Source organism: Vanessa cardui, chromosome 2 (assembly GCF_905220365.1).
Source record: "Vanessa cardui chromosome 2, ilVanCard2.1, whole genome shotgun sequence".
Classification (NCBI taxonomy): Eukaryota; Metazoa; Arthropoda; class Insecta; order Lepidoptera; family Nymphalidae; genus Vanessa; species Vanessa cardui.
Window position 1 is genome coordinate 8,809,274 of NC_061124.1, and position 24,376 is coordinate 8,833,649.

The window sequence follows — 24,376 nt, forward strand, 5'->3', positions numbered from 1 at the left end:
GACTTCAAACAAAACACTATTTTAAAACAAATGAATATGCACGAAAAAGTAATAAAAATAATTCCATATTTAACATATTTTTGAGAGTCCTGCTAGGTAAAATGAAATGAAAAATATTAGACTACTTAAAAGTCGATTTACGATTATATAACGTAGTTATAGTTATTGTTATATTTGGAGCCGGTATCAGCCACGGGCACGCGCTTCAACAATCAAAAGAAAGAAGCGATACGAGCCTCTTGATTGACCCACTATAATATCGTATAAAAGGTAATTTGTAAGAAACATATTTCTTAAAGTATTCTCGTATTGTTTTTTGATAGATATAGTATAGGGTTGGCTGACACCGACTCCAAATATAGCAATAATTATAACTACATTATATAATCGTAAATCGACTTTTAAGTAGTCTAATATTTTTCATTTCATTTTACCTAGCAGGACTCTCAAAAATATGTTAAATATGAAATTATTTTTATTACTTTTTCGTGCATATTCATTTGTTTTAAAATAGTGTTTTGTTTGAAGTCGGTTTTTCTTTTTGTTAAAATTTTTATTTATTTTTTGATTTTAAGTGAAGCTGATTTTGACTAACTAATTTTTTTTAATATGGATAGATTAAGCGTTCCGTTTATATGAGTTAGAAACTACTTCGAGGACAATTTCAAAGGAAACTTGCGAATAAAGCAAAAATAGAATTTCGAAAATGCGGATTTAATACGTCACGCGGCGTAAACTACAAGGATCCCTCGAATGAGCTGTAATCGAACTCAGCAAAAAAACTTTGAAAAAGACCAACTATATTTCGTACATCATATGACATCACATACACAAAATTTGATTAAAGATAGTAAGAAATTCTGCCCCATATCGCAACCTAACTGCGAGCCTTATAGGAGTTCCATCACTACATAGTAAAAAACAAAGTCGCTTTCTCTGTCCCTATATCTTTAAATCTACGCAACGGATTTTGATGTGGTTTTTTTTAAAAGATAGTGTGATTCAAGGGGAAGGTTTGTGTATATAATACATGAACAATATAGTAAAGAAACACTGATAATTTTAGAAGTTTGCGATGTGATATCGTAAATAAACAAATTCTGTAGTATATTTAGTATCAGTATTGCACCCGTGCGAAGCCGGGGTGGGTAGCTAGTTGATTATAATATTCGACTATGATAATTACATAAACATAACCACATTACGGAAGGTGACTCAAATATCCAAATAACCTATAAATAAAAGATTCGACTGAGTATCGCTAACGTGCACCTCAGAATTGTTCCGTTCCCTTCCGTTCCGTTACTTTGTCATGGATCCTGTGCTCAGAACCTTACCAAACTTTCACCAAATTACCCTTGAAGTATATATTTTATAATAAAAAAAGAATCACCAAAATTGGTTAACGTGATTTTCAGTTATTCACCTATTTGTCGCGCATATACATAATGCAAATTTAAGACTTATGTCGTTTTCATATGGATACCATCATCGGAAAAAAAAAAAAAAAAATGGGACCCCACGGGAAGCACTACCTTTCAAACAAAAAAAAATTATCAAAATCGGTCCACCCAGTGAAAAGTTATGAGGTAACAAACATAAAAAAAAAAATACAGACGAATTGATAACCTCCTCCTTTTGGAAGTCGGTTGAAAATAATGTAAACGTATATTCATTTTACACAGCGGAGCAGGGGGTCGGCTTATTCTTATTTTTTCTTACAATAGGAAGGGAGTGGGTCAAAAGGTCGCGAAAATAATCTTACGTAATAAATGAAAGATTTCTAAGAACATTTTAATTTGTATCTACATACTTATTTTGCACTTACTATATTTCATTTAGTGCGGAGAACACTGATCTACGTGTTCATTCTTTTTTTCACCTGCCAATACGCCGACCAGCGTCATATCTCGCTATTAATGACCTACAATCGTTACTATAACAAGTTTTCTACTACTTGATATAGTTTTTATTTAATATAAAAAGTTATCTCTTTTTCGAAAAACATTAAAATAAACTCCCTCGATTCTATACCCTTTTAAATAAGGTTTATAACATAATTCACGATTTCTTCTTAATAAATACAGTACGTAGATTCCGTGATTTAACAACAAACGGATTTAACTGTTCAGAAAAAAAAACATACATAAAAATTTATGTCGCATTAATAACTAGGTATTCTCAATAATATTAATTTTCAAATATCTTGCATGTATAGATTTCGATCAGTTACGATTTTATTGTATGTATGGATTTATTTATTATAACAATTTTATACATCACAAACAGAAGTTAGTACACAAAATGTGATAAATCGATACTTCCAACGCATTAGGTCGTATGAACAAATTTGGGATTTTTCAGGAGAGCGATTTTAACTTTCATTTTTGCATTGCTCAGCCACCAAACACAGTTTGTGATTAATTTTGGTACACAGCAAAAATTATATGTTAGAAAGTATAATTAGGCCTATTTATTGAATTAAAAATTCGTGTTTTATTATAAATAGGGTAAAAATAAAACCTTACGACTTTATTCGTCTTGCTCCAAGGTCTTTACTTCAATACGAAAAGATGCATATAATCGTAAGTTATATTTTTTTTTTTTTTTTTTTTTTTTATGGCATAGGTGGCAAACGAGCAGGAGGCTCACCTGATGGAAAGTGACTACCACCGCCCATGGACACCTGCAACACCAGGGGACTTGCAGGTGCGTTGCCGGCCTTTCAAAAAGGAGTACGCTCTTTTCTTAAAGGTTCCCATGTCGTATCGGTTCGGAAAAACCGCCGGCGAAAGCTGGTTCCACAAAGTGGTTGTGCGAGGCAGAAAATGTCTGAGAAATCGCGCTGTTGTGGATTTTCGGACATCAAGGTGGTGCGGGTGAAACTTAGAATTTTGGCGAGATGTCCGAAGGTGAAATTGAGCAGCCGGGATTAATCCGAACAATTCCTCGGAACATTCCCCGTGAAAAATTCGGTAGAATATGCAGAGTGATCCGACATCTCTACGCAAAGCCAAAGGATCAAGGAGATCGGAAAGAGCTTGATCGTCGATAACTCGAGCCGCTCTACGTTGGATGCGGTCAAATGGAAGGAGCTGGTACTGGGGAGCACCCGCCCAGAGGTGAGAGCAGTACTCCATGTGAGGCCGAATTTGCGCCTTGTAAAGTTTAAGGCGATGGGCCGACGTGAAATACTGTCTCGCCTTGCTGAGCACGCCCAGCTTTTTTGAAGCCAATTTGGCTTTGCCTTCCAATTGACCGCGGAACTGAACGAGGCTCGAAATATCAACGCCAAGTATTCCGATACTACCTGTAGCGGCTATCGGAATATTCTCAAAACGTGGAGATACGACAAATGGTGTTTTTTTAGCGGTTAACGCGCAAACTTGCGTCTTTTTGGGGTTGAAATGGACTAGATTTAGCCGGCCCCAATTCGAGACTTCGTTTAATGAAGACTCGATTTCAGACACAAGTTTGTTCCGGTTCTCTTCGACGTTTTCCCGAGAAATATTAGCGCGGCCGGTGTATAAGGTGTCAACGGTACTGTCGTCTGCATAGCAATGAATGTTCCCGATTTGCAACAAATCATTGATATGCAGAAGAAACAGAGTGGGTGATAGAACGCAGCCTTGTGGAACACCAGCATTGACGAATTTTAAGTCAGAGCATGCACCGTCGACAACGACCTTGATGCTCCGATCTGCCAAAAAGCTGGTAATCCAATTGCATAATTTCCCGGGAAGCCCATAGGAAGGAAGCTTCGAAAGAAGCGCTTTGTGCCATACACGATCGAAGGCCTTCGCTATGTCCAAGCTGGCTGCTAATGCCTCCCCCTTGCTCTCAACTGCTTCAGCCCACCTGTGAGTAAGGTAAACTAGAAGATCACCGGCTGACCGACCCCGACGGAAACCGTACTGGCGGTCGCTAATCAGCTGGTTCTCCTCTAGATACCGCAGGAGCTGGCAGTTTATAAGGGACTCCATTATCTTGGAGAGCAAGGAGGTGATGGCTATAGGCCTATAATTGGACGGGTCTGAGCGGTTGCCTTTTTTAGGGATCGGATGCACCAAAGCTGTCTTCCAGGAATTCGGGACGACGCCTAATGTGTAGGATTGCCGGAAAAGACGCGTTAAGACCGGTGCCAACTCAGGAGCACATGTCCGTAGCACGATTGGAGGGATACCATCGGGTCCGCTCGACTTATGAATGTCCAAGGAAAGAAGTGCTTTACGAACTGCACTTTGCCGGAATTTAACCTCCGGCATCGTGGTATCACATCGCGGAATTGTTGGTGGAGATTTTCCTTGGTCATCCAGAGTCGAGTTCGACGCGAAGAGAGAGCCTAAAAGATCAGCTTTCTCTTTCGCGGTATGGGCCAATGACTCACCGTCTCTGTGCAGAGATGGAAAAGATGGCTGACAGAAATTCCCTAAGACAGCCTTAGCGAGAGACCAGAACGCTCGTGTTCCTGAAGGGAGACGCACCAGTCTCTCGCCAATTCTGCCAATGTACTCCGTCTTCGCCCTAGCAATCACGTTTTTGAGGGACCTAGAGGCAGAGTTGTATTCCTTTTTAAATGCGCTGGTATTTACATCACGAGACGCAGATGCATTAGCCCAGGTTTGATAGCGTTCCCACTTTCGGCGTGATGCCGTTTTGCAGAAGCGACCAAACCAAGGCTGGGACTTGCCACCGATGGGTACTGCAGAGTAAGGAATGAATAGTTCCATACCCTGAAGCACCACATCGGCAACAGAGTCAGCAGCAGCGTTCGGATCATCCGGCGAGAAACAAATCTGCCCCCATGGGTAAGATACAAAAAAAGACCGCATCCCATCCCAATCTGCTGACTTGTAGTGCCATACTCGGCGGCACCCAACAAAGCGAGGCCGTGAGTACCGCACAACCGGCACTGTACTCCGGACGAGACAGTGGTCAGACGAGCCCAGAGGGGGATCGACGATAACGTGATAGCCATCCGGATGTGAAGTCAGCAGAAGGTCCAACAGGGAAGGTGTATGATCCTCCACATGCGGTATTCGCGTTGGCGAGTTGACCAGTTGTGTCAGATCATATGCTAGAGCGAAATCCAGAACAGATCTACCCGCATGATATATTATATTTACGACGTATAATCCACAAACGTCGACCACGCATAAAGTCGCAACTTCTATGTTACAACGTTTTACGTCGGACATTTGTAGCAATATTTAGTTCTTTTTACATTATACGATGTCGGAACTGAGGCATGGTTCACTTGTGCGCGCTCTAATAGATCAACGCATATCGTCGCAAGCGAGAATACGACTATCGAATATACGAAATCTCATTTTTGCAAAAAATCATGTAACGATTAGGTCGTAGGAGGTGTCGAAATGTTTACAAGAATATCATTAATGAAAAGCCGAAACGAAATATTGAAATATTGGTAGTTTTTCTTCAAGATACTGAATTTGTATAAAATACCTTCTATTTCTGGCACCAGAGGGCGCCGTAAGTACTTTCCCGCCATTGTAGCTCAAGCATCATTGCATTCTTGTGATTCGTTCGAATTGCATCGAAACATTTTTCTTAAAATACAAAGTATTAAAAAGATTGTAAAAAAGTGTACTGAGTGTGTGATTTAGTGCTTTTTGAAAACACAGCAGTGTATCTCATTACAAAGATGGATCCGGTAAGTAGCGGTAAGGAAAACGAGCGTGCCGGTACTGTTGCTTCGGATGGAGAACAAGTACTGTCAACGAGATCTGTGTCTAGATCGTCAGGGAACAATTCATCCTCGTCCTCGGAGTTCGAGGACGGTAATGCATCACCCTTACCAAATAAACGATCTCGTACAACAACACGTAAGTACAGGTCGAAAAAAGTTTTTACCGATCCGCGGGTTGATGTTTTAATGTGACAAATGGCGTACATTTCTAATTATTTCAGTCAATGTAGCCCTATGTATTATAATTCAACGGATCAACAGAATTATAATAAAGCTGTTCCTAGTACTAGTAGTAATAACAATTTACAACAATTTCCTAATAATAATTCCGTCCTTTCGTCAACGTCGACCTAATACAGAAAGATCTACCCTAAATCTAAAGAAAATTCAGAGGAGGTTGCCTAAGATTTTTAGAGAAATGGTCGGAACTAAGGGGCAACCCAGTTAAGGTCAATAGCAAATCACCGCTTACCTTTCAGGAAGAAGCCTCCTCTGAAATACCCTTCTCGTCATTTTTTGGAATGTCTAGTTTACCCAGCCAAAGATTACCTAGAAATGACTCAGATGAAAGAAGAATTGGACAGCAAGGGTGTATTAGAGAAACCTTCAATTATAGACTCGGGTTTCTATTCAAAGAAACTGGCACTCCAATATGAAGGAGATGTATGGCGTCTTTGCAGTGATTAGGTCTCAGAGATCACGGTTACAAAATGCGCACATTCTGGTACAATCGGACAACAGAACCCTAAGCGGTGGCCGGTTTGATGTAGCCGATACTACGGTGTTCTTAGAAATATAATTGGATTCCAGACTTCAGTCGAGTCCATATTTATCATCCCTAACAGGAAGACTCACCTCCGCAGCAGGGTTGCCAGATTGGGCGATTTATCGCCATTTGGGCTACCTCGCCGACGAAACGGCGATATAAAAATATGAAAAATCGCTTATCGCTCAAATGGGCTACATGAGATTTTATTTTGACGATTTTGGGCTACTTCGCCCAAATGGGCTACATGAGATTTTATTTTGACGATAAAAGATAAAATAAATTGAAAATATCTATTTATTTGGTTGAAAATTCTAAAAAAAATGATTGGAAAACATGCGTAAACAATTATTGCCAAAGAATTACCAAATATTTTGAGTGGCAAAATTTATAACTATTGTCAAACAGATGATCAGTCGATAAGGAAGCAAGTTACGTTTGTTACACAAAAAACAATAAAACAGAATTTAGATATTCACGATTTCACACAAAGTTTTTTGAACAATTATTATTAACAAAATAAAAAGTTTGTTCCAAATTTTAACAAAATCCGATCGAATTCACGTCGATTTTGGGCTACTCTGCATTATCGAGGCAGCGATTTTGGGCTCCTCCCCACCCTGGGTTCTGGCGACTACCAAACGCAGACGTCTGGTAACCCTGCTCCGCAGCATACGCGGTTAGAAAAGTTAGACGAGTAACTGACATTGATGCCACTCGTTTAGTTTATTTTGGTTATTTTCACAGTATTATGTCATATGGCATATTACTTTGGGGTAACGCTGCAGATATTGAATCTGTCTTTATTTTACAAAAGAGAGCATTCCGGTCTACTTATAATCTTGGAGCTAGACTCTCTTTGGGATGTTTTTAGCAGAGTAAGAGTACTCACTGTTGCGTCACAATATATTTACAGCAATATTATGTATATTCACAGTAACATTGAACACTTTGATAAAATCAGTGATAATAATCATTGTATGTGCACTAGGAGTAAGGATAAGCTTATAACGCCAAGTCTCCGACTCCGCAAAGTCAATAAAACTTTCTTGGGGCAAGGTGTCCGTTTCTATAATAAAATTCCGCAGACATTTTTAACTTTACCGTTTCGTAAATTCAAATCGTTTATAAAAAATACATTGGTAAAAAAGGCATATTATTCAAGATACAAGATTTTGTTGATTTTGATAAAAAATTGGAATGGAATTAATACCTACCTGTTGACTTCCAGGTATATACATTACGTACACATAAAATTGTATTTAACTAATATGATTGTATTTTTTAAATGTTGAAAAAGAGTAGCTACTGATTTTCTTGCCAGTTCTTCTCGGTAGAATCTATTTTCCGAACCGGTGGTAGCTTCACTTAATTATTAAATGACGATTAAAAAGTGCTTGTAAAAGCCCACTTAAATAAAGTTTATTTTGATTTTTGATTCTAATAGCGCATATCCGGAACCAGGGCGGGACCCGATCAATAAACCTATTAGGACTAACAACCAGGTTGCTGAAGTTGACTTGTCAGCTCAATATATACATAGATGACAGCATTCTACTTGCCAGGAAACCTAAACGGCATTGCAGATCGCTTGTCAAGAGGAAGACCAATACAAGAGTGGCGTCTACTGCCACCAGCCACAAAGATAATATTCGACCTTTGGGGAATTCGAGAGGTAGATCTGTTTGCATCAAAAAAGACCGCTGTTGTACCAAGGTATGTGACTCTAAACTCAAGAGATGGCTCGGCTCTTCTTGCGACGCCCTCAGCCAAAAGTGGATCTTTCAAACGGCATGGGTATTCCCACCTACGAGCATGATACCCAGAGTCTTGGCACACCTCAACAGCGCAGTGGGGATATACTATGTAGTAGTGCCCCAGTAGACCCAATGCTTTTGATTCCCGGACCTACAGTTCCGCGCAGTAGCTACCCCTCTGCAAATAGAGAATCTCAATTTCTCATTTCAATAGACTGCACAACAGGGACCAGCCCACCTCAAGTGGACAGGTTAAAGCTTCAGGCTTGGAAGATTGGGGGTGGGAGGTTCAGGTAACCGAATGGAGTACCGAGGAACGACTTTTGTTAAGGAAGAGCTGGCGTCCAGCTACTTTAAATACCTATAGTGCACCGTTAAAGAGGTGGCTACGCTGGAGTAGAATACATAATGTGCAAAGTAAGAGACATGAGGGTGAGGATGTAGCCAGATTTCTGGCTAGTTTGTATTTACAGGAAAAGTTTTCATACATTACAATTTTTAAAGTCTGCTGTGTCAACAAACTGTGCAGAAACAGAAAGCTTATCAAAGAACTTCTTTATTAATCAAGTTTTAAAGGCTATTAGCCTCTCCCAACCACATTCACCTAAATCCCCTGTGTGGGATGTTAATATTCTGTTGGAGTGGTTAAAGACATCTAAGGTTACCAACTGCAGCAGAGCAAAGCAGACGAACAGCGCTTATCCTTTTACTTGCCTCGGGTCGAGACTCCGTGATCTGACCATGATTGTAGAAACTGACCATACTATTACATTCTGGCCTAGATTTAGTTCAAAAACGGATACAAGCATTCATAGGCAATCAGGCTGGCTTCTGCTAAGGCATCAAGATCCAAAGATTTGCCCAGTTACTCATATAAAAAAAAATGATTGAGATCACAAAGTCAAGAGGGGACCAAGATAAAAAAGTCGTTAGACCTGCATCTAAGACAATGATTGCAGGATGGCTAAGGTCAGGATTTAGATTAGCCAAGATTGATGTCTCTCCAGGTAGCATAAGATCAGCATTAGCTTCTTGGGGATGGTTGGACAACAGACCAGTTCAAGAGATACTGAAGAGAGGTAATTGGAGGAGTATAAATACCTTTTCAAGATATTACTGCAGAAATATAGACAGATCTCATATTAGTGAAGCTACAGTAGATTCACCTTACAATAATTTTAAAATTGTTTAATTATAATACCTATTGATGTTAGTGATTTATGATTTAATCTCAAGATTAAGACTGAACTATACTTATATTTTTGATTCCACAAAACTTTCATATTATTTTTGTTAACTTAATCATAAGATTTATTGTTATTTTATATTTCTTTTATTATTTTATTAATATAACAGTAGTATCTACAAGATATAGATGATTTGACAAAACAGGTATTATATGTTGGAGAAAACACAGCAATGATACAAGGAGCTTGCTGATGATGAAGACTGCAATGACGCTTGACAGCTACAATGGCGGGAAGTACTTACGGCGCCCTCTGGTGCCAGAAATAGAAGATATTTTAGATTAATTATCTATGGTAGTAAGAGTCTACAGAATCATAAGCTGCTTCATCATTTTATTGCTGTTTGCTCCAACATATAATACCTGTTTTATTGTAATACAAAACAGTCATATTAAAATGTCGAATTAAGTGCATATAACATATACATAACACTAATTTTTATTACACTTAAACGAGGATTTATGATTTTTTCATGAATAAATGTACAAAGTTGATAAGATTTCTATCTGCTCGGTAGTAAAATTATTATTCTGTATTTTTAAACTATATTGTATGCAATATTAAATGAATACATAAAGAAAAATTGTATATTGTTTATCTTAATTCTTAAGTCCTGTACAAGTCGGCAAGAAAAAAAAAATTATGAAGACAAATAAAACAACCAGCATATCTTGTTTCTTAATTTTTATTGGTAAATTCACATTCAAATTATAGACCACGATGTTGATAGATGTTACATTATGGGATTTCTACAGATAAAATTTAGTACAATTACTATGATACTGTATCGGTACTTCGACACTACTGCAATAAATAGCTACATCGACATAGGGTGCATAAATGCTTCAAAATTTTATAATCGGGAATGGTGAATCAGCAACGAGACAGTCAGAAAATAGAAAAATTGAAATACAGTTACATCATTCGAACGAATTCACGATACAGATCAAACATCAAAAATATTTCTATATTAATCAACTACTCACATCATTACTGAGAAATGATAAAACGCGTGCGAGTCACGACCAATCCGACGCGATGCAAACGAAACGTGTATCATAATTTACGTTAATCGAAGATCAACTGTCGATCGCGACTGCCTCGCGTATCTTAAATAAGGCAAATATGCCCGATGAATTTATATAAACGATTTTAAGAAACGGACGCCGTCGCGAGCCGCGCACCTGAGATTCAGCGCTCGCTAAGCGTCGCACAAACACATCTTGTCGCACCGCTCTTTCCATGTAAGCATGATCACGGATCAATTTCAACCCTACTCTCCGAGTACAATACATTTATCTATGAATCGCACGTTTAGCGCGAACGGACACGAAGGTGGCACAATTTGGGACGGTAATTAGACCAGAGCCTCGATTAATAAATTACAATAAAATAGAATGGAAAATTATAATTGTGACTTGGGTTTCGTGACTGGGTAAGTTTCGGAATGGTATCCTATTGTAACTGGTGTCGGCTCTGCCTAAAAACCGCGGTACGTGTTACGGTACGTGTAATCGTAAATCTAGCGGTGCGTGGCGGGCGGTGCGAGGCGTATGCGCTTACGAATCGCCCCACCAGTCGGTGCCGCCGCCGCTGTTGCCGCCGCCACCTCCGCCGTACAACCCGCCGTAGTTGCCACCATATGAACCGCCGCCACCGTATCCAAAACCTATTCAATTTAATATTAAATTAGTTACATATTATGCAACGAGTCACTGTTAGATGTAATGACCTTGACCTTGACCCGCTGAGTTTCTTTCGCCGGTTCTTCTCAGGTCAGGGTGTTCCTTTTTCCGAACCGGTGGTAGTGTTTATTTGACAATCAATAAGTAAGTGTAATGCTTTTATATTGAATAAAGGAATTTGAGTTTGAGTTTGAAAAAAATGAACTGCTAGTAAGTAACAAATGAAAAGGCTGATATGAGATATAATTACCGCCAGAGGGTCCTGCGGAGCGTGGCGCCTGTCGCGGTTGTGTACGGAAATCGCGGGCGCCGAAGCTGCTTGAAGCGAAGCGACCGCCGCCGGAACGGCTGCCCGTTCGCCGACCGCCGCCTCCTGAACGACCGTCTACCGCTGCACTCGTTAACCAACTATAAACATACAAAACAATTATAATTTATTGTAAGAAATATGAGGAGAAGTGAAGTTCATTATTCATATTGTTGAACGAAAATGAAGTGACGTCACCGGACATACGACGAAACGTTACAGAGGATATCTGACAGGCGGGCAGGCGACGGCCATATTGGTTTAGACAGAGGATAAAAAGATTGATTTCAGTTGCATGTTTAAAGTATTCTTTTGTGTTGTTGTTATTTTTATTAAATATAATTGTGTTTGTTTGTTAATAGTATTTTTGTGAATAGTAGATTATAATATATAAATTTTTATTTTCTTCACCATTTTGTTTAAATTCATATTTGCAGCTATCCATGGGTGTGACTCATGTAACTGAACTAATTTTAAGTTATGTTGAATTCACTTACTTCGGTACATCTTGTTTAGCCTCGATGAGCAACTCCACGAGTTCCCTTGCAAGACCGCGGTTGGAGTCATTGAAGAAGGACGTGGCAACACCGAGGTTACCCATACGGCCCGTACGACCGATACGGTGGACGTATTCCTCGACGTCCGACGGCAGGTCGAAGTTGATCACATGACGTACGTGCGGAATATCCAAGCCTAAATATTTTTGTATTTATTATTTTATTTTTTAAACAAGAAACAAAAAGTGTAAACACCAAATTTAGTTCTGAAACTGAATTAAATAAATATAATATCTAAAACTGTGATTAATATTATATTACTTATTACATGAAATTAAAATTAAATTAAAACAAATTTTAGCGAAAAATTAATACACTAAAATATTTATCACAAATCAGTCTCGCTTATTTTTGAAAATTGACAAATACCCACCTGTAATCCACACGAAATGAAAGCAGTAAGCCATTAGAAAGTTAAAAAAATGTTCTTTCTTAGCAGAATATAAACATCAACTATACAACTATAAACATCAACATAAGAATGTATTATTCGAATACTTTTGAGTTTTTATTAACTTTATAATAACCAAGCCTTAATTTCCTCATATTGTAAAATGATAAAATACAAATTAACAATCATTAAAGATAGTGTAATAAAATGACCTCTAGCGGCGACAGCGGTGGCGACCAGTATCGGCGTCTGTCCCGATCTGAAGCGACGAAGGGCCTCCTCACGCTCCCGTTGCGAGCGATCGCCGTGAATGGAAGTTACTGGGTACCCGTCCGCGTCCAGGAACTCTTCTAGCTGATCCGCACCTGAATAAATAAATAAATATGAGACAACATCACATACATTACTCTGATCCCAATGTAAATAGCTAGAGCACTTGTGTTATGGAAAATCAGAAGTAACGACGGTACCACTAACACCCAGACCCAAGGTAACATAGAAAACTAATGATAATCTACACTGACTCGGCCGGGAATCGAACCCAGGACCTCAGAGTGGCGTACCCATGAAAACCGGTGTACACACCACTCGACCACGGAGGTCGTCTAATGAGAATGAGAGAAGGAAATAAACAAATACTATCAATTTGCTCATTATTAGGCTAAGGACTATGACAAATGTCTTCAACAAAAATCCCAAATCAAGTAAAAATAAATAATTCCATTATTCTTTATGTAAAAAATATATGTGCGAGTTAGCTGTCGCGAGGGTCGATGACAGTGATAGAATTAGAAGTAGACTTGTGTTTGGGCACACACTATAATATCTCCTGAGCCAGTAATCTGACGCCATTCTACCTTATTATACGTTTATGAGCTGTACTAGCGATATGAACGATATTACTGTGATGATATCCAAGATTCGAAATGAATTAACTTTAATCTTTTGTTTGAGTGAAAATAGGTAAACATTTAAGACAAGTTGTTTCATCGTTGTTGCAGTGAAATAAAATACATGGAAAACCAACCTTTTTTTGTTTCGACGAAGACGAGCGTAAGCTGGTCTTCTTCAGTTTTTGAGCGTTGCAGCAGATTGGACGCGTTGAGTAAATCCAATAAGAATGATCGCTTATCACACTCTTCTACCCATACAACCTAAAAAGCAAAAGAAATTATCTCTATTACAAATAATAATACAAACACTTATGCACAAATATTTAACTATCGTTGTTATTATACGAGTCGAGTTGGCCCAGTGGTTAGAACCCGTGCATCTTAACCGATAATTGCGGGTTCAAACCCAGGCAAGCACTGCTGAATCAGGTGCTTAATTTGTCTTTATAATTCATCTCGTGCTCAGCGGTGACGGAAAACATCGTGAGGAAACCTGCATGTGACAAATTTCATAGAAATTCTGCCACATGTGTATTCCACCAACCCACATTGGAACAGCGTGGTGGAATATGTTCCTAACCTTCTCCTCAAAGGGAGAGGGGGCCTTTAGCCCAGCAGTGGGAATTTACAGGCTGTTGTTGTTGTTGATTGTTGTTGTTATTATACTTTAACACTTCCTTTAAGGTTAGATTAGTTACCTTTTGGGTAATGTTTTCGGAAGTGGATCCGACGCGTCCGACAGCGAGGAACACGTAGTTGTAGAGAAAGTCTTGCGCTAAGACTTGTATCTGCTTGGGGAAAGTGGCGGAGAACATGAGGGTCTGTCGCTCGCCCGTCTTGGGCATCGTATGTCCTTCGACGATCTTACGGATCTGGGGCTCGAAACCCATGTCCAACATACGGTCGGCCTCGTCGAGCACAAGATGGCGGCAGTAGTCGAGCGCTACCCGTCCGCGGTGCAGCATGTCGACGAGACGGCCTGGCGTCGCGACCAGAAGGTGGCAGCCACGCTCCAGTTCACGGAACTGGTCTTGGATTGGGGAACCGCCGTATCTGTATAAAATACGCAACGATTCATTATAAAAGTAATCGTTTTTGCGTTCTTGGCGACAGTTAAGAACGATTGATAACTATCTGCAAAAACCTTGCCCCATACTGCTATTAAAATTACCGCGCTAATTTACATAGAAAATAGGTTAAAGAAAAATTAGTAGTGGCTTTATATACTCACACGACACAAGGTCTCACGCGGGAACGGTATGCAAACTTTCTAGCCTCATCGTAAATCTGTGTGGCCAGCTCGCGGGTAGGTGCCAGCACTAAGCCGAGGGGATACTGTTTGCGTTTGATTGGCCTTTAAAGATAAAAAAAAAAACAATTAGAATTCTGTACACATATGTTATTATAACACAAGAATAAATAAATAATTCCTCCGTACCCTAAGTGTTTGACGGGTCCTGCTTCGTACATCTGGTTGAGGATGGGCACAAGGAAGGCTGCGGTCTTGCCGGAGCCGGTCTGCGCGCACGCCATCACGTCTCTCCGGCCCAGCACGATCGGTATCGCGTACTTCTGCACCGGCGTCGGCTTGTCGTAGCGCGCGGCCGCTATGTTCGTGCGCATTATTTCCGTCAGGTTAACATCCTCAAACTGAAATCAAAGATATTACATATATTTATTTAACATAGAAAATGTTAAAAATAAGTTTTTATGTCTTTTATTAAATAAGATTATGAGTTGTAAAATCGATCTGGAATTTTAAGATTTTGGAACAGAAGTAAATAAGCATTTCAGAAATTTGTGGAATATAACAAGTATTTAAGAACGAGCTAGTAGTAAGATGGTCTCAATTTAGACAACATAATAGTATTTGTTTGTGGATTTAACATTATTTATAGACAAACTGCTTACATTTGTAATGAAGTCCGGGACGTTCTCCCCGCTGGCCTCAACTGGTATATCCTCGTATTTGGAGAAGTTGATTCCTGTGTTTCCAGTGCCAAAGAGCTCCAACTCCTGCCGCTCGTCGCGAGGTAACGGGACTGTCCAGTCGTTCTAGAGCAGAAAATTATAGGTTAGTATCTTCATTTAACATCAGCAAAGCTTAAATAGTTACAGCGTGTTATTATATGAATTGTATAGAAGGTGTTATTTCAATGACCTCGTCCCTGCGAGACGATGTACGTCGCACGTCGTCGGAGCCCCAGCGCGAGTGTGCGCGGTCGTCGGAGCGCGGCTCCGGCTCTTTCCAGCGGTCGTTGCGAGGCGGTGGCGGCTCATTGTAGTCTTCGTCGCGCCGCACATCTCGCGACGGTGCCATGGCTCGCCCGCCGGGACTTGGAGGCACGCCTCCGCCTCCGCCACCGCCTCCGCCCCCGCTTCCGCCTCTGCGATCCGGCTCAGCCCACCGCTCCGAGTCGCCATTTTGATATCCGGCATCACGACCTGTTGACCAAAACTTTACTATTAATTTATTATCTACCAACAACAATTAAAATTCCACCCGTAGACAGTTGGTGCCACTTCCAGTGATCCTGCACCTAATGTAAGGTATGTACCTAATGTTGTCTTAAATTTTCGCGATTATTACAGAAAGTGCTCGAAACGTCGGGATGTCAAAAATAATTAATATACGCGATTCAAATCCGTTACAACTAGTTTTATTTAAATTACTATGTACCTTTCACAGTATGGTTTCAGCAAATTGTCTAATAGCCTAGGTATTTCGACGTATTCCCAATACGTCGAGTTACCAATAAACCTGTTAATATGAAGTGTTAGCATGTAGACAAGATAAAAAAAAACTGTTTTATCACGAAGGTACGCTCTTCCATTTTAAATAAGTAATGGTTTAAGCATTACAAGTATAATCTGCTTAGTATTTTTTTGCCGTCCTCACTATTATGTTAACTGTGAGACAGTTATTAGATTTAGAGCACACTAAGACATCGTATCATCTAAACACGAGCGTCACTCCTGCTAATGTGCACGCGGATAATCTATCGTAGGGATGCCCCTTCGCGATTGATAAGATCGATAAACACCGAAAAAAACCATTTTAGTATTAAACCAATAACAAAAGATAATACATACAGATACAGTAACAGCATAAAACATCAAAATGCACGTAAAAGATAATCGAATATACATATCTTTTGCGTTCAACTGCACTTTGAGATCAGTTCGTAAGTAATTTTGTACCTTAACTGTCAACATATAGGTTGGTGACTGATTTTTCATCATAAGAAAGAGTGTGTTGTAATTTGTAACGAAACTTGAGATCTACCACTGAGTGAATCTCAAATTACCGCGACACGACCTCATGGTCAGCTCATCCAGTGTTATATTTCCGAATATTTTTTAAGTAATTTTATGGTTCAAGCTGAAATATTTCAGCGACCTGAACCGACCCGTCATTGGGCAAACTCGTTTCACATTTTTAAATGTGTATGGCAATCCTTATCTATCCGACGGTTACTGACGGTTTTTCACTGGTCCGACCACAGATCTATCCTTACACATAAAAGTCTGCCAACATGTATGCCTCGCTATATGTGGAAACAACGTCACAAAAGCATATCCTCATCGAAGAGATCCTGTCGAAAACGTCCTTTCCCCAGAACAAGGCGAGTGTGTAGCATCATCCTTTGTTTTGCTGATGGTATTAATATGTGCTTAACGTTGACTGTAAGTCCCCGATCACAATTATTTGAACTATTATGTATAGCCGATGCACGTTTATTCAATGCACCGACCTTATTTTCGGGTCGAGTCGATATAACCTTCACTGAATACCTCCTTGAAGTCCTAAGAAGGCATTAAGCTCAATACCCTGGACACAATGTAAACTTCTACAATGTTGTTATCCAGGGACTTTTTGCCAAAAATCCCTTCCTCAGTGCAGGCGTTTCAAATAATCTGCCTTAAAAATTTGTAAATTGTTCTACAAGCAATGTTTGTTTCCATTATTTTTACACAATTCTGCGAACTTCGTCGAATAATGGTGCTCTATATTGTCAAAACGAATTCTCGCAAAATTATTGCAAGTTTTCAAAATTTAAATAAATTTATTAATCCATTATATTATTCTATTGAATTATAAAATCAATTTCTCTCGGAAGGAAAAAAAAACATAAACAATATATTTATAAGAAAAGTTTGAAAATAGTCTCAATATGATTCTTTGTATGCTCATGATAATTAAATTCCATGAATCAGACCATCACATCAATGAAAATTAACTAAATTCGTGTCCGAAGAGAAAGCGATTTAAATATAAAGCCTTTTTAGGAAATAATGGCATTCGACTCACTCCAATTTAAAAAAAAAAAAAAATTAAAACGAGAACATTTAGCATCGCTGCCAACGGTTGTTCTTAAAAAGGCTCGTACTGATGAACTTCGTAGAGTCCATACCTATGTACTCACCGCGGTCCCTGCGCGGGAATCGCGAATCGTAGCCGCGATCGTAGTCACGGTCGCGGTCACGGTCGCGGTCGTCGCGCCGACCACCACGGTCGTAGGCTCTAGAGTTGCCTCCGAATGATGAACGGTTGTCCCGTGCGTCGCTAGGACGAGAATCTAAGCTTGAACGCTTAGGTTCGTCACCTGGACAATTAAGTTTCTAAGTTAAAGAATAGCAGAGCAATAGCCATCTTGAGAGATAATTAAAATTCATACTTCCTGTTGAATTGAATAAATGTTAATGTTTTATGAATTAGTTTGGGGAATTCAAAATTATTTGCGTTTTATGAAATGATCCAATAATTTATTATACGACATGTGTCAAGACCGAACCTACAGTTACAACGAAGACTTGTCAACTATTAAGAGATTAGATAGGTATAGGTATGATATAATCCGTTTACTTTCTTAAAATTGTCGTTATTACGATATTTCGATTCAATCCTTTTAAATGAAATGCGTAGTTACTGTATGCCCAGAACGAATAACAATAGGCAGTCAGTACTTTATGTAATATTGGTTTTATATTACAATTATGGGGTATGTATGGTGTTTAAGACAAAGTTTGTATTTTGTTTTGGCTAGCACTTAGTGCCATAATTCGCTCGGAGTTATCTCATTTATTTGGGTCAACATAGTATTTTATCTTCTATTTGATTTATAGTTGTCCATGCAGCTACTTCCTTCTTACAAGAAACCACCCCTCATTGTATTTTATTTTCGGTTCTTCTCCTGTCCCTTCATATTGCTTTTCATGCCTACTGCTCTTCTTGAGTTGAGTCGAGATGGCCGAATGGCATGAACATCATGAGGAAAACTGTATCTATCGGATAAAATCCTTCTATATGTATATCTACAAACCCACTTTGACACAGAGTGCGAGGATGAGCTGAAAAACTTTCCCTCAAATAGAAGCCTTTTCAATAATATTACTGCTACATTTCTCTCTTCTTGTAATTTGACATACATGTTCGTACCGTGACAATCTGTTACTTCACTGTGAGTCAAAGGCTTTTAAAGTGACCACTCCTTGTTTAAATCAACACTAAGCAACTTACATACATTATTAAAATATCAGAGGAAAGTTTTAATATCAGTTCACTCTGAAAACAGGAAACCTTGGTCTCAATCATCAAAGTTTTATACGATAATAGGATAATTTATATTGAAGCTATTCCCAGTTGAAGCTTAGACAAAGTTATCATTTTACTCCCATGCCTCGGTAATGACTTACGGCAGTGGTTCCTGTATTTTTATCCAGCGGTTTTATTTTTACCCCACCCAACAAGAAGAAAATAAATTGAGCACACTAACTTATATGGAATAATTGTATCTAGAAGACTTCAAATGCTACTTAAACAAAACAGGTTTAAATATGCACTACTGATTTACTTTACATTTTTGACTGAAGGTCAAAGACTATTAATATACAAAACTATATCCTGTCAAATAGGAAGTGAGTTTGCCTTATATTTTATAGGCAAATATTTTGCGAAAATTGAGTTATATGTCATTTTAACATGTCATTGTTAAAAAATGAAAATCAAAGAGGCAATCTAATCTGCCTACCATTTAATTACAATCATTTTTGATGATTAATCAAATATACCTCAAATATAATATTGTGTAATAATTTAATAATTAATGATAAATGAAAATAAGAAAATACATAAATAACTAAGACCTTAATTATAGAAATAAGAAAAAAAAATTAGTTATTAAATATTTTCGTATCAAATCTCTAACTACAGTTACAACCAGTGTTATCAAATGTAAAGAATTCATGACAATCCTATTACATTGAACTATATATAAAAAGCAAAACTGAAGCAAGCCTTAAATGTAAAATTCAATCCAATATTGCTGCCTTACATTCTAAACAATCTAACATTGTAATATTGTACACTTAATAAAAAAACATGATTAAAACACAATAGGTATTTTCCTAGGAGCATAGGAGGGGATAGGGGTCATTGATCTACCGACTAAGGCTTTCTTTGTTTCATCTTGGGGTCAAAATTGATAAATTATATTCCTGTATGTGTATGTTATAGATAACTTTGAAATTAAAACAATGGATGAATGTGACATTTTTATGATGGGCAGTTGCTATACAAGTACAGAAAGCTAAAGAATTGACTTATTGTATATGTCTATATCTTGATTAGAAATGAAAATATAAAAAATATTAAACATATCAAAATTCATGATAAACAATTGGCAGGCACTTATCATTTGGCCTACATTTTAACAAATATGATTGATGATTGAACTCTAGTACAGAATTAATCATCTCAATATTTTACCTTTTGCCTCCAACTGCCTGCGCAGGTGCGGAGGAATATAGCGGCCAGTACTCCTAGGAGCCTGAGGCTGCAAGTCCAGACCAGCAAGCTGTAATAAAAAGAAACATACACTTTGATTAAAAAATACGATCTAGGAAGTACTTGTAGTATTTTTTATTTGTGAAAATCGTTTTACAAATATTAATTTCCATATTAAACAAATTGCCACTAAGTAGGCAATATTTTTTAAATAAAATATTACATAAAATAATTATCCTGTGACAAGAAGCCACAAGTAAATTTTAACCTTTATTTATAAAAACACTAAAATGCTTTATTAAAATTAAATCATGAATTGTTTTAAGTTTAAAACTGTGTCATTGAACTTCTATCAATGCTTAAAAATGATATACTCTCTACTATTATTATATATTAAGCGTGATAATAGCTTTATCTTGTGACTTCCTTAATATAAAAATATGTTAGTACACTACTACCATTACATATTATAGAAATGAAGTAATTAAAAATTGCAACTCAAAATTAGTGCTAAAATAGCAAGAGCAAGCAAGTCTTTCATTAATGGTATATTAAATTGTCTCCTTAAGCTTTAGTTAAAAGTCTTGTTTGAACATAGAAAAGTACTTATTACAAATACATTTGCTTAAAAGAGTTTACTTCTTATACAAACATTTTGTTTGATTAATAAATTTCATGTTACAAAAGTTGTTCATACAAATTTTAAAAGTAGATTCTGTGTTTAGTAATAAAATAGCAATAAATAAAATACTATAAGAATATTTCTTTATTTACAGTATAATTGAATGCAATTTAGCTATGTGTTTGCTTATTTCACTAAAATACGTATTCCATTATTAATTTACAAAGGAGATTTGAGAAAAAAAAGACCATTATTCAAAAAATGTTTCTAAATTACACAATTGAAAGAAGAAATAGCAATGACCTCAATAAAATTTGTTTGTGAGTGCTTATTTTGTAAAATATTCCGAAATGGGTCATTATTCATATAGTTAACCCATAAAATCAATGAGACACCTTAGATGAGCCAGGTCGCCATGTTGGTTATGCCAAGACACGTAAAGTTTAATTTTATAGTTAGTATTAAAGCGGTGACTCATTGAATTACAAAATTTGCAATAATTTTATCAGATCAATATTTAAAAGGCGATTTTATAGGATTTTCATTTCATAAATTAAAAATCAATACAAAGTATATGTACATGAGGTACCGACCTGCTGCTCTAGACCTGTTCCATTTTGGTTGGTAACATTACTCATATTACTACCAAGCGGTACGTTTTTTTGGGAACTTTGCTCCGAAAATATTATAAAAACACAGTCTACAATGAATTTTGCACTAACACAAATTCACAAAATCACATGAAAAGACTTCAATTTTTCTCCTCGAAATCACTTTTCATTCGCAGTTTTTGTTCATCTTCATGGATGATGACTTTGTCTTTGATCATTCACTCACTCACTCCATTTCATTCGGATGTTGAACGATATGAGTATATTGAAAGAGAGGAAGAACTAAAACTAAATATTGAGACCATAAATACAATAAATTATTCATAGAGAAAGCTATTTTAAATACAACTAAATAAAATGAATTTTAATTCAACAATGATAAAAGTTAACATTTAATTTTGTCTACTACTATGTCGTTTATTAGTGAAATTTTGTATGATTTATGAAATATCTTATAAAAATAAAATAATAATTCACGTAGTTAATTTGATTGATTTTTAAACTTGAAATTAATTTAGATTGTCATAATATATACAAAATATTCAAAACAAAAATTAGAGTTCAGTTATTAATTATAATTTTAACTTTTGTTAATCTTAACTAAACAGTAATAATTATTTCTAAGATGAAAAATGCGGAAAATTAGAACTGAAAGCAAAGCAAACAAAGAATAGTAATACTGTGTATAAAATTAAAAAAAAAAACTAGACTAACAATTTATGGTGAACACTGAACTGTGAAAAAATACAAATGTCAATGTGACCAATATGAAACGAATGTCACTATTTTGATAAATAGTGATGTATCCTTTATTTCAGTAAAATTGTATCGTTATCGTCCTTCGTAATGAATTATTGATAATAACCGCTAGCTCTGCTACAACTTTTCTTGAATAGTTATGATCTTTATTATCGTGTAAATAAAACTAAAATAGTTGAGAGGTTAGGATACCAAAAACTATTACACATTGAATAAATATAATTACGTTATGTATTAATTATTGATTACAAATTTAATCTTTTTTTAACAGCCTTTTGCTAAACTAATTACAACAATATTATCTTTTTGCATTACGAAACGTATTCAGTCTAAATCATTATCATAACTTTAATTATATTTGAATAAAGAGTATATTTATATTCACTTTAATATAATCTGTTTTATATCTTCAACTCTAACTCAGTTTCTAATTAATTTTACTAGTAAAATATAGTTCCAAAGTTTCTTACATTATAAGCATCAGATATCTCCGTTATCATTAATAAATTAATAATCAAAAATGACATAGTGCAGTCATACAGCAATAACATTTTATGCAATCATACTTATTTAAAGAGTATTATTATAGAGAAATAGAGAGAAGTATTAGTAATATATTATACCCGACTTTTGGGACAAATTAAATCACCGAACCTTGCAACACTGTCCAGTCTGTACTGGACCCAGGACCACGACGTTAAGAAATTATACGTCGAGGAACGTTTATTCATAATTTTATGGTGACGTACAAAGAGTATACAATAACTTCGTATTATTTTAAATAGAGACTTGGTTACATAACTATAGACTTTTTCCAAAAAAAATGTTTACGGTACATAAGTGACGTATAGTACGACACAACTTAGATGTAGCATCGGCAAATTCGTAAAAACGATCACATTGTTATGACAATATTTATTTCTTATGTGAATATGATCTATATATTCGCCAATATGACACGTCGCTTTACAATTTACACGCAATTGTTTTCTCTGACGCGAGAATCTATAGCGATTAGAGACGACTAGCGTCGAATGGCGCGGTAACCGGTAGGGAGCTATTTCTATTGGGTGTGTAAACATCTAAATTGTGTCGTCGTCTATATTGTATTATCTGTCAGTACTTTTATATTGGTCTACGATCGATTTATCTCTATGAGATTAGAATAGATGGTCGTTGGTCAACTGAAATTATGAATGGGTCTCTAATATTATAAAGAGTAGCTGTAGAGTAGATGTAGCAAAATTATTATTTTATTTGGATCATAAATATGTTTAGTTTGAAACTTAGCACTAGAAATCATTATAGAATGTAGGTGAGAGTTAAAAGAAGTTTTTTTAATATTCTTGTACAGAAAATCGTAAGGGCCGGATGTTAGAATATGGAAATCAATATTTAGACTATAATGTGATGAGTTAAAGGCTGATAAATAATAATATTTAGTACGGTTTTGATTTTTAAATACGTTTTTTTTAATAATAACATGTATTAGTATGATTATTGATTCGATTATTGACACCATATTGTGGCGCTCCCATCACTTCCTCTCGCGGTTTGATGTGGCGAGCTGGTACTGCCTGGTACGAGAAAAAACAAAAGGCGGTTGATTTTGAACAGGGAGAAAAACGAGGTTCTGAGATGGGCGGTAAAAGTATATAATTAATATACAATTAGCGGAAAGTTAATATATGTATCGATTGGTAAATTAATATAGTGACAAATTAATGCTTAGTGAGTAGTTTTATTACTCTGATGTTAAAGATTTATTAGAAAATTAGGTACCTACTTACAAAATTATTAATTCGACATTTTCTACGAATGTCTTGTTCACGAGACGAGAATATCGAGCTCCACCAAACAAAAATAATAAACATGGTAAATATCCCGAAATTAATAACTTTAATAATAAAAATAATCATGTTAATTTAAATTCTACTTACAAAAGTTAGAAATACGAAAAATCGGTATTTTGTCATCTGTTTATAAATAAAAGAAAACGGTTCCAGCGTTTTTTAAAAATTCATTACACGTGTTGGCACCTGAAGTACAGTTAGGGAAGATAATTCGTTGCACAAGAAAAATGCCGTTAACTGACATCTAATCGACTGTGAACTTTTGATGGCATATGACGCGGTAATTTGGTATCTTAATTAGTTTTGGAAATAGGTCTTATCATCGGTAAGTTACATTTACATTTTTACCCCATTTTTTGCCAATAGCACATAATTGAGTTAGGTAGATGACGACACTATAGATTTACCATGCCAGTAAATATATATCTTGA

General features: G+C 36.7%; 1 protein-coding gene across 2 annotated transcripts; it reads right to left on the reverse strand.

Annotated features, from left to right (window-relative positions):
• Positions 1–10,147: 10,147 nt before the first annotated feature.
• LOC124536678 (ATP-dependent RNA helicase DDX3X) lies at positions 10,148–21,537 on the reverse strand. Of its 2 annotated transcripts, none has more exons than XM_047113247.1 (13): positions 21,316–21,537; positions 20,083–20,170; positions 17,741–17,920; positions 15,475–15,758; positions 15,225–15,368; positions 14,752–14,963; positions 14,545–14,667; positions 14,012–14,366; positions 13,448–13,574; positions 12,633–12,785; positions 11,970–12,165; positions 11,416–11,573; positions 10,148–11,149 (listed from the first exon to the last, which is right to left on the reverse strand). In XM_047113247.1, the coding sequence occupies exons 1-13, from the start codon at positions 21,358–21,360 to the stop codon at positions 11,040–11,042; spliced, it is 2,175 nt and encodes a 724-aa protein (XP_046969203.1). In that variant the 5' UTR covers positions 21,361–21,537; the 3' UTR covers positions 10,148–11,039. The 2 variants fall into 2 exon arrangements, with proteins under 2 accessions (XP_046969203.1, XP_046969195.1); XM_047113239.1 differs by having other exon boundaries at positions 17,729–17,920.
• Between the last annotated feature and the right edge of the window lie 2,839 nt (positions 21,538–24,376).